Genomic DNA, 9,704 nt, shown 5'->3' with positions numbered 1-9,704 from the left:
AAGGATACAGCATGGGGTTTAGGGGGAAGGAGAGCTGGAGGAGGAAGGAGGAAGGACAGCCCACAACTGACAGCAGAGGGCTGCCTGGAGCATGCTGCTGCGTGTTGAAAGTGGTTCAGTGAGTCAGTGAGACTTCAGTCACACTCGCTAGAGATCCATTTATTATGGCCCCTCAGTCCCACTGCCCGCCCCATGGGAGTCCTGCCTCTGCCCCAGAAAAGGTGGTCAGGCACAGAGGAAGGTCAGCGTCCTGCCTGCTGTTGGAAGCGCTTCATTGTTGACTTTATCCAGGGCAGAAATTGTGAGACCTTCATGAAGACTCCTGGAGGGTTCCCGTTGTTTTCTCCATAGGAGAGAATACCCTGGAACAGCTTGTTGCAGATGAGGGGGCCTCCGGAGTCCCCCTGGTGGCAGAGAGAGGAAGGACTGAGTTGGCCTCCCGTGGTCCTGCCCTTCCCTCCATCCCAGGGGTCAGTGGCCTCCATTATGGGCTGTGTGGGAGAGCAGGGCCTGGGCGGGCCTTGCCACCTCCCTCATCCCAGGCCTCCAGCCTGGCTCTGGTTGTTTCTTGCAGTTCCACCCAGCCAAGGCTTTCTCTCTAATCCTCAGGGAAATTTTGGTGAGAACTGTGCTGTGGGATGACTGATATTTCCTCGCCCTGCAGCCCTGATCTGCTCTGGGGAAAAAAGTAAAGACTGCATTCGTGGACCCAGGCTGCCCAAGCTCTCAGGCTGAGGCTTGAAGATATGGCCACTCCCATCCTCCAGAACTCCCCATTTCTTCTCTCCCTGGTCTGTCTCGGTGGATGCTGGAAACCCTAACTTAGAGTTGTTGTTCATCTTCTTTGGGTCCCCTACACAAATCTGGGTGGCCTGGTTGCAATGGTGGGGGAAGTGGGAGTAACAATCATCATCCTTCTGCACAGTCAGCTCCATCTCCTGCAGTGTGTCGGACACTCTGTCTAGTGAGGAGACTTCCCCCAGCTGGCCACACTGCACATCTGTCTAGGCTTCACCTGGGTCTTGCCCCTGGACAGGCTGAGGGGCCTCACAGCTGCAGTCTGCTGGGCCTTTCTCTCCAGCTTATGGGAAGACACAAGAAAGTCCAGCTCAGCCATTGGCCTCCTGGGCCTGGACACCGCATTGAGGCTGCACTGACTTCCCTCTCCCCTGAGCCACTGGGACTAGTCAGGTGGCCAGAAGGGGAAGGAGGGGAGGGACAGGTCCCACTGGAAGGGGAAGCATCTGGACCCAAGACAGCAAGAGCAGTAGGGAGGTTCCCTTGCCTTTAGTAACATGATGTCATAAGAGAGGTTCTTAGGATTATAGTCTGGGTGGCGGATGGCTTGTCTCACAGTCATGACCTGCTGGGTCTTCCCCTGCTTCTGGATGTTGTGGACCCCAAGGGTGACACTGATTACTCTGCATAGAAACTAGAGTGAGGTGATGGGGTGCATGGAATCAAAAGAGATCCAGCCCTGGAATCATAAAAGGGCGGATGACATGGGGCAGGGCAGGGCTGCAGCTAGTGGAAATCAAAACAAGAGGAGGACTGGGCACTGAGTGACTGTGTCCCCTGTGCTTCTCAATGACATTGAGGGTAGGTCACCTGGACGCTTTCTCTAGCCCTCAAGTCATATTGTGAAAATACTCTGAGTTTCCCTTTTCACCCTAATGATTGCTTTCAGCTTTCCCAGCTGCTTTAGTTGGCCAGCGTGGTCTGTCTTCTCAACTGAGTCACTTGCTTTCACTTCAGACCCTCCGACCTCAAAGCTTAGGTGTACTATTTCTCACTTTACATCACCCAGTCATGCTCTCAGATGGCTCCTCTCATGAGCTCTCAGGGCCTTGAGTTACCAGGAGCCGGGGGAGATTCCCTGGGCTGCGGCCCTTGGGCAGAGGACAGGGGTCCCTGTAGGGGTCTCAGGAGGTGTCAGTTGTCTGCGGCCCCTCACCTTCCCCAGCAGTGAGCAGCCATCAGAACAAAGTCCTCTAGCACGAGGACACCGCCACACCTCTTCTTTTTGTTCTCAAGCAGAAACTGAACAAACACCGTGTAGGGGCAGGAGTGGGGCTTGGCCTCATGTCCTCCGATGATGTTCTCTGAAAGAAAAGACTGGAAGATGGGCTTTCTGGGAGCAGCTGGGGTCAGGAGGGAAGGCTCTCGAAGGTGGTGATTGAGGGTGGGGTCTATAGTGCCCTGCTGCCACCGGGGTTCTCCTAGCAAGAGAAGAACATTTTCTGAATGTCAAGCCTCAGAATCTCCTGTGAGAAAAGGGAGGACAGTGCTTGTTTTCCCTGTCCTACTTCAGACCATGCATGTAGGAGATCAGAGCTGTCTTCACGATGGTGGAGCCCAGGGGATCGTGGATGGGGCTCTGCTATGCCTTCTGTCTCAGTGCATCTCCCAACCCCTCTGAGCCTCTACTAATCTCTCAACTGGTGCCCGTATCTAATAATCTATCTGTGAGCTTATGGTGCTGGGTTTTCTACAATCCTCATGCCCGAGTATCTAACCCGCCCTAGCATCTCAGTAAACATTGTGTGGCTGCGTGAATGAATGTCCTTCACTTAGCTTTCTGCTAAGGTTTGGTGGGGATCCTGCTGGTGGAACTGAAGGCCATTGGCCTGCAGAGGGGACACTGTGTGGAACAGCTGAAGGCCTGAGATGGCAGGTGGAGGTGGGGCTGAAATTGTGCTGCCCAGGACCGTGGCAGAGCCATGGCAACAGGGCGCCCTGCATCTAGTGATCCAGCCCCTTCAGAGATCAGCTGCTCCCTGGGCTTCTCTCCTTGGCTGGGGTGAGGGGGTGAAGTTACCAGGAAATGAAACTGAATCTTAAGTTGGGTCCAGGACAACTCTCATTACCACACCCGATTTTTCTGAGCAGCCCTTTCTTGGGTTGGAGTGAAGGATTTTAACTACTTGTCATTTGTAGCTTCATGTCGTCTGCCAAATGCCTTTCTGTGAACAACCCACTTCCCAGGTGATAAGAGAGAAGCTTATACACTAAACCTTCTAGTGAACGACCTTCTTTCCTGCCATCCTTTTTGAGTGTCTATGCAGCATTGGACTTGTTAGTGTAGGTTTGGGATAGAGGTTGGCATCTAGAAAGTTCTTGGGCTCAAACTGAGGAAAATCCCTGACTGTGCTGGGCAGAAGGGTGAGGAGTCCAGAGGGTTTTGTTAGGGGGGCTGGGGTTTCTGGAATGGGGATGGTCACACTCCTGTCCCAGTCTTAGGAGGCAGCAGAAATGCTAACAATAGCAGGAGTGGCTGCATCTTTCCTGAAGGTCTGCCAAGGTCACAGCTGCTGGTATTACTTCTTTCCAGACACAAGGTCGCCAAGGTGAAGGCAGGAGTGGTGTCTCAAGACTTCACAGACCTCCTAGACCTGTGCTCTTCTCGTTTTCTTGTGTCATCTGCAAGGCGGTTTGTCAAAGTTCTCTGGATTGTCTTAGGTGACAGTAGCACTGTCAACAACCACACTTGCACTCCCAAGTCACAAGGTGAAATCAAGAAGAAAGAACAAGAAAGTGAAGCCTGTGCTGCAGCCAGCAGAGGAGCTGGATCCCAGAAGCCCCTCAGTGACTGAATCTAGAATGTCTCCATTTCTCAACTCTTGGCTCTTTTTCCATCCTGATGAAGTCATGAATAACTATTTAGGAATCTAGGTCCAAGGAGATGAGTGAGATGGCTCCTGCCCTTGAGAAGATGGCGGTCGCCTTGAGTAGACTGAGAATCTGTGGTTAGAGTGTAGGCCAGTAAGGGCTGTGGTGGGGGTCTGCTTGGTGGTGGGAGATGGAGCCTGGACCTGCCCTAGGAGCATGTAGAGCTGGACACACACAGAGATCCCTGGTGGTAACCTCACTGCCTCTCTGACCACAAGTCCAGCCTCATGTTTTGGAATATTTAGAATCCCCTCTTTAAATGCAAATATTCTGTGACAAAGAGAGCTTTCTTTATCCCACAGTTTTGAGTAAAATCCTGGACTTGATATTCATGGGACCAAAACAAACCATCATTGAGTCCATCAGAATTCAATGCCTAAGTGGTTTATTCTTGAGTCATTGAGCACCCCTGGACCTGAAGGGGGGATTGTTCCACCTCAGTCAGAGTGTCTGTTTTCTGAGGAGGGAGTTCCCCTTGAGAAATGCTGGTTACTGGTGACAGCTGATGGGGAAATGAATGCCGATCGTCCTAATAATCACTATCCACTAAGTACTCTCTGTCCCGGGTCCAGTGAATCATGGCTTTGATGTGCCTGGGCCTAACATAAGTATTTGCCAACAGATTATCCCAACATCCTCTCCAGAATGATGGCAGATGAGAGAGTAGTGGAAAAGAAGACATTATGAATTCTAAACAGCCCAATCCCAATTCTGTTAAAGCAATGGAACATTATGAAGACACAGAAAAAGATGGGAAGGCAATGTGCTTAAGCACTAATGATGATGATCTGGGGGAGGTGAAATTCTTGGGAATTTTAATATTCTTGTTTGTCTATTCTTCCTTTAACTTTCTTTCTATGATGAACATGTATTACTTTTCTACCCAGAAAACATTTTCCTGTAGTTGAAGCACACTCATCAATGGCAAGCATTTAGCATACCATTTCTTTCTAGTCTAGCCTTCTCTAAGGTGGATATTTTAAAAATGAGTTTAATTTTCTTAATCCATTCTTATATACAAGATTCAGAGATTGTTGAAAAATTTTCTCAATATGCTATAGGCTCTAGGACATGTTGGTAAATACAGAAAGAATTAATGATTTCCACTTTAAAGATGGAAGTTCATTAAGTCCCTGGCAGCCTCCCCTCCATCCTCCTCTACCCAGTGCATTGCTGGCTTCTGCCCCAGAGAAGACAGATGGATCAATCCTGGAGGCAGTTTTTCCTCGGGGTAGAAAGCTCAAGGTCCTGGTGTAGACAGGTGAATGTTTCCCATTCTTTTTTCCAAAGGAGACAATGTCCTGGGCCACCTTGTTCCATACAAGGGAGCCACTGGGCTCCTCCTGTGGACTGGGGAGGAGGGACTGAGCTGGGCCTTCTCCCGCTTCTCCTCTCCCTTATGCCCTGCTGTTAAGTGGTCCCTGTTTGGGGGCTGTGAGTGAGATGTGGGTCAGGACAGCCTTTGTGACCTTCCTCAGTTCTGGAGCCCCAGCCTGGCCCTGATGATTCCCTTCTTCTCCTACCCAGGAAGACTTTACCTGTAAGTGGCTGTGGTAGAGTCTCCTATGCCTGCAGGGTAACAGGACCACAGACTGAGTTGGTGACAAGGCTGAGTACATAAGGATATAGCTAGCTCCCTCTGCCCCAGATCTCCTCAAGCTTGGCTGTACCCCACGCTGAGCGTGGACAGTGCTGGGGATCTCACCTTAAAAAGAGTCTTCCTCTTGTTGGGTCCCCCACACATATCTGGCTGACGGTGTTGTAATGGTCTTTGTAGTGAGAGATGTGTTGCTCATCTCTTTGGATATCAAGCTCTACTTCCCGCAGTTTTATGGCTGAGGGAGTGTTCCCACCAAGGTGCTCCCAGTCAGCCACACTGCACAATATCCCTGGCTTTGCCAGCTCTCTCCTCCTGTGCAGCCCGAGTGGGCTCACAGAGACAGTGAGGTTGGCCTTCCTCTTCAAGCTCAGGGCAGAGGAAAGGAATTAACAAAAACTCCAGGGACCGTCATGGGGTTGACTTCTCCACAGCCCTGAGACAAGTGAAAGGGTCATGCTGGGAAGGAGGGACCGGAATGAGGTCGTGGGGGATGCAAAACCTCAGGATTAAAGTGTGCAAGAACCAGTGGAGCAACGTGCCCTACCCTTAGTGACACAATGTCCTTGGAGAAATTCCTAGGCTTGTGGTCTGGGCGGGGGATGGCTCCTCTCACAGGGATGACCTGCTGGGTTCTTTCCTGCTCCTGGATGTTGTGGAGGCTCAGGGAGAAGTGCATTAAGCTGGACAGAGCAGAGTGGGACATGCAGTCACAGGAGATGCACCCCAGGAGCCATGAAGGAGGCAGGACTACTTGGGACACGGCAGGACTGGAGTGGGGAGGAATTACGGGGTGGGGCCCTGGGGCTGAGCATCCCCGTGTCCTCTGCTTCTTGGCGTTCCATGCTGGGTGGCAGTTCCTGGAGCAGATTCCGGGTGTTCAGTCAGATGCAGAGCTTGCCTGTGTCTAAGCAAAACCGTGAATTTCTCCCCTGTGTACTCTGGGCATGGAGAACGACCTCAGCCTCCTCCCCATGGCAACTTTGACCAGCCTGTCTCTTCCACAGGCCCCTTCAACTGACCTGTTCCTCTCCCCCCAAAGCTTCCCTGTCCTCTGAAGGGCTCTTCTGTGTTACTAGGTGGCCCAGCTCTGTAGCCCCTGAGAAGGCAGTTCTCTGTGAAGTGTGGGCAGAAGGGTGGGGCCACAGCTGCTCCTCACCTTCCTCAGCAGTGAGTGGCTGCTGTCAGCACAAAGTCCTCACACACAAGGAAACCCCTCATAGCTTTTTCTTTTCTCTGGAGTCTGGATCAGAAGAAATGCCAGATAGGGGCAAGAATAAGGATTGTCCTCATGGCCCCTGATCGTTTTCCCTGGAAGAAAATTCTACCGTGCTTGCTGAGCTCATGGAGTCACAGGGTGGAGCAGGGAACTGAGGACAAAGGAGAGCAGGGCGGAAGGAGTTGGGGTGGCAGATAGTGGGGTCTGCAGTATCCAGCACCAACCAAGTACAGTGTCCTATGCGTTCCTGGAGTGGCAATCCTGGTTGCCTAAGACCCTCCATACTCAGATTCTCTCTCTGACAAAGAGAAGAGCAGTCCTCATTCCTTAATTCCTGCTGCAGACACAGGTGTGGCAGACAGGAATGGTGTTTGGAACAAGCGTTGAAGGCCTGGTGGATCCTGGAAAATCCTTTCCCGGACGTTCTCTGAGTCCTCTCCCCTCTCTTCTTTTCCAGACCTCACTGGTCTGCTGGTCTGTAATGTTCAGAACATGAGCTCAAGATGCTGGGCTGTGTTTGCTCTGTATCTGCTTGAGCCTGATAGGTCGTAGGTGCCCACTAAATGTCTTGTCTGCCCAAAGGAATGGCTCCCAGTTAGCCTCTGAGGGGGGTAGGTTGGGATAGTCCTGGTAGGGTTCTGAGCAGCAGGCAAGATAGAGCTGCCAAAGCTGCTGTGCCCATTGACTGAAAAATTACCAGAGAGAACTTGAGAGTGAACCAGCCGAACATCAGTGTTCAGGGAATTGGGATGCTGCCAGCTCTGGGATCAACTGGATACTTCGCTTCTTTACTGGGCAGCATGGGAGTGACAAAGCTTTGAGAAGGGAATGGAATTGGACGATATGTTTTAGGACATTGAGTTGGAAAGCTAGTGGGCCCTACTTTGATTTCAGAAGCCAGCCCCTTTCTCCAAGCTTCCCTTTCTTCGGGAATTAATTCATTCTCATTCCCAGCTTCCAATCTCCTTCCAGAGGACTTTGTAAAAGAACCCACTTTCCAGATGACAAGAGTACGACCTGGGGAAAAACAACACCCACTGGCCCTTGTGGGGAACAGTGTTCCGCCCTGCTGAGTTTTCATTATGCATCAGATTTGCTGGTGTTTGAGGGAGGTTGGACCTGGAGTTCAGAAAGTTCCTTGGACGGACCAGCACCAGGATGTGTCTGAGTGCAGCATCTGAGCAGGACTGAGCCTGTGTGGGATGATGCTGGGCCTCTGTTGGTGGGGACAGTCACTCACCTGACTCTCCCCTGTAGGACAGAAGAAATGCCACCAGGAGTGGCAGTGGCCCCTGTCCCTAGGAAGGCAGCCCAGGTCACAGTGGCTGATGCTTACTTCTTGTCTAACTCCAAGGGTCTGCTCAGTTTTGTGGCCGTTATCACATAAGTTTCCCTCTGAATGCCTCACACTGCCGTCTGATCAAGTCCTCGGGCCTGAGTGGAACAAGAGCTTATCAGTCACCACACCAGCACTTGTAGCTCTTGTCTCAGTGCTGACCATACTCACAGAAAGCAGGAACTGCCGGCTACACGTGGGCTGGTTGGAGATGTTGATCAGCAGGTAGCCGGTCCCTGAGCCTCAGCAACCTGAGTCTTGTGATGATAGATCCAACACTGTCTTCATTTCCTTGGCTCTCTTTGAACCTCATTATTGAGGATGATCATTTATGGAGGCCCCGTTCTATTTGAGACTTGGGGGTATTGAGATGAGATTCCTTGCTTCTAGTGGAGGAGGCAAAACCGTCAGTGATCAGACAAGGGTGGTGAGGATGATGCTTAGGTGGATGGACAGAAGGGGTGGCCATGGCTGAAGAGGGCTTGTTCCATTCCTAAAGAACTGAGTGATTTAAAACAAGAACCACAGTGATTTTGCCCACGAATCTGCGTTTTGCTCTGGGTTTAGTGTGGATAGCTCCCCTCTGCTCCCCTTGGTGTCAGCGGAGGCTTGATGCCTGGAGGCCAGAATCACCTGAAGGCTCGCTCACATGTGCCCAGTGGTTGATGCTGGCTGTCCGCTAGGCACATCCCTTCCTCTCCGTGAGGGCCTCTCAAGTAGCCTCTGTCATGGGAATATAGCGTCTTCTTCACAACCTGATGGTTGCTTTCCCCAAAGTGAGCATCTCCCAAAAAGCGAGCTAGACAGAAGCTGTGTTCTTTTTATTACCCAGACTTTGAAGTCTTACTGCATCACTTCTACCTTATTTCACTGCTTGGTGCCATCAAAAGCTCCTCCTCAGCCCCAATTAAGAAAAATGGTCAAAAACCCAGCCTGTGAGTGGGAGGAGTGTTGCAGTCCTGTAAGAAGAGCCTGTGGGATGGGAGATATACAGAGGCCGTCCCAGCAAAGCAGAATCTGTCACACTGCTCTAGCTGCCTGTAGAGTTGGTCAGAGGCTCTGATCTGTCTCAGCTTGGGTCACAGCCTTTGATCGGCTAGAGTCCACTCTGTCCAAATCCTGTGTCCTGAGAATGGAAGGTGGTTGGTTCTCCCCTAAGTTATTCTCCTCAGTGAATTACTGATACCACGTGAAATCGGAACGGATGCCAGGGAGCCAAAGCATTATTCTCACACCACTGCCCAGAGAACGACATTTCTGATATCCTGGTACCATTCTCTAAACGAGTTCTCTTGATTATCTCCCTATAACGGAAAAAGAAGAGAGAGTCATGGAATTGAAAATACTGTTGGTTCTAAACGTATTGATCCCAATTCTCTTAAAAAGCAAAAGACCTTTAGTTAAAAAAAACAAAGCACAATGTCAGTGGTCACTCTGGAATGGGAGCCACAGTGAACCAGAGTGAGGTGTTCAAGCCGTGCCTGTGTGGGGTGGGGAAGGTGCTCATGACAGGCCTCCCTCCTATGTTGACACCTTACTCACCACACATTAGCCTGGACACCCTGCACTAGGCTGCATGGCGTGGGGTGTCAGAACACATGTGAGGTGAGGATGGAAGCCAGGAGAAGGGAGTGGATGCCCAAGTTGGGTGAGCAGGGTGTTCACACAAGGGGCTGACCTAGTAGCTGGTATTGGCTCTCAAGTCGGGAGACAACGCCCTTTACAGGGGGGCAGGCTGGTGCAATTTGTCAGAACCAGCTGATTACAGTGAGTTGGGTTTTGGCACAAAGGGGCCACTGATGTGGAAGGCCAGAGACTACATGGAGCGGGGAGGAGACCCATTTAGAGGAAGATGGGGTTGTGGGAGATTTGTTATATAAATC

The 9,704-nt window shown here is 51.2% G+C and overlaps 1 protein-coding gene across 1 annotated transcript; it reads right to left on the bottom strand.

Moving 5' to 3' along the window:
* Nucleotides 1-242: 242 nt before the first annotated feature.
* LOC124232686 (granzyme B-like) lies at nucleotides 243-3,280 on the bottom strand. Its single transcript, XM_046649629.1, has 5 exons — nucleotides 3,224-3,280; nucleotides 1,955-2,100; nucleotides 1,286-1,421; nucleotides 1,016-1,081; nucleotides 243-404 (listed from the first exon to the last, which is right to left on the bottom strand). The coding sequence occupies exons 1-5, from the start codon at nucleotides 3,278-3,280 to the stop codon at nucleotides 243-245; spliced, it is 567 nt and encodes a 188-aa protein (XP_046505585.1).
* Between the last annotated feature and the right edge of the window lie 6,424 nt (nucleotides 3,281-9,704).

This window comes from Equus quagga, unplaced genomic scaffold, assembly GCF_021613505.1.
Source record: "Equus quagga isolate Etosha38 unplaced genomic scaffold, UCLA_HA_Equagga_1.0 1057_RagTag, whole genome shotgun sequence".
In the NCBI taxonomy this organism is placed as follows: Eukaryota; Metazoa; Chordata; class Mammalia; order Perissodactyla; family Equidae; genus Equus; species Equus quagga.
Note: the sequence above shows the minus strand (reverse complement) of the source record. Positions and strands in the feature narration are given on the sequence as shown.

Bases quoted from the DNA above. Each gene is read 5' to 3' on its own strand.
- LOC124232686 (XM_046649629.1), bottom strand. From the start codon at position 3,280: ATGCAGCCACTCCTGCTATTGTTAGCATTTCTGCTGCCTCCTAAGACT. The intron at 2,101-3,223 runs GTGTGACCATCC...TTTCTTTCAGAG, and splicing joins CTCCTAAGACTGGGACAGGA to AACATCATCGGAGGACATGA. The intron at 1,422-1,954 runs GTGAGGGGCCGC...GTTTCTATGCAG, and splicing joins GCTGCTCACTGCTGGGGAAG to AGTAATCAGTGTCACCCTTG.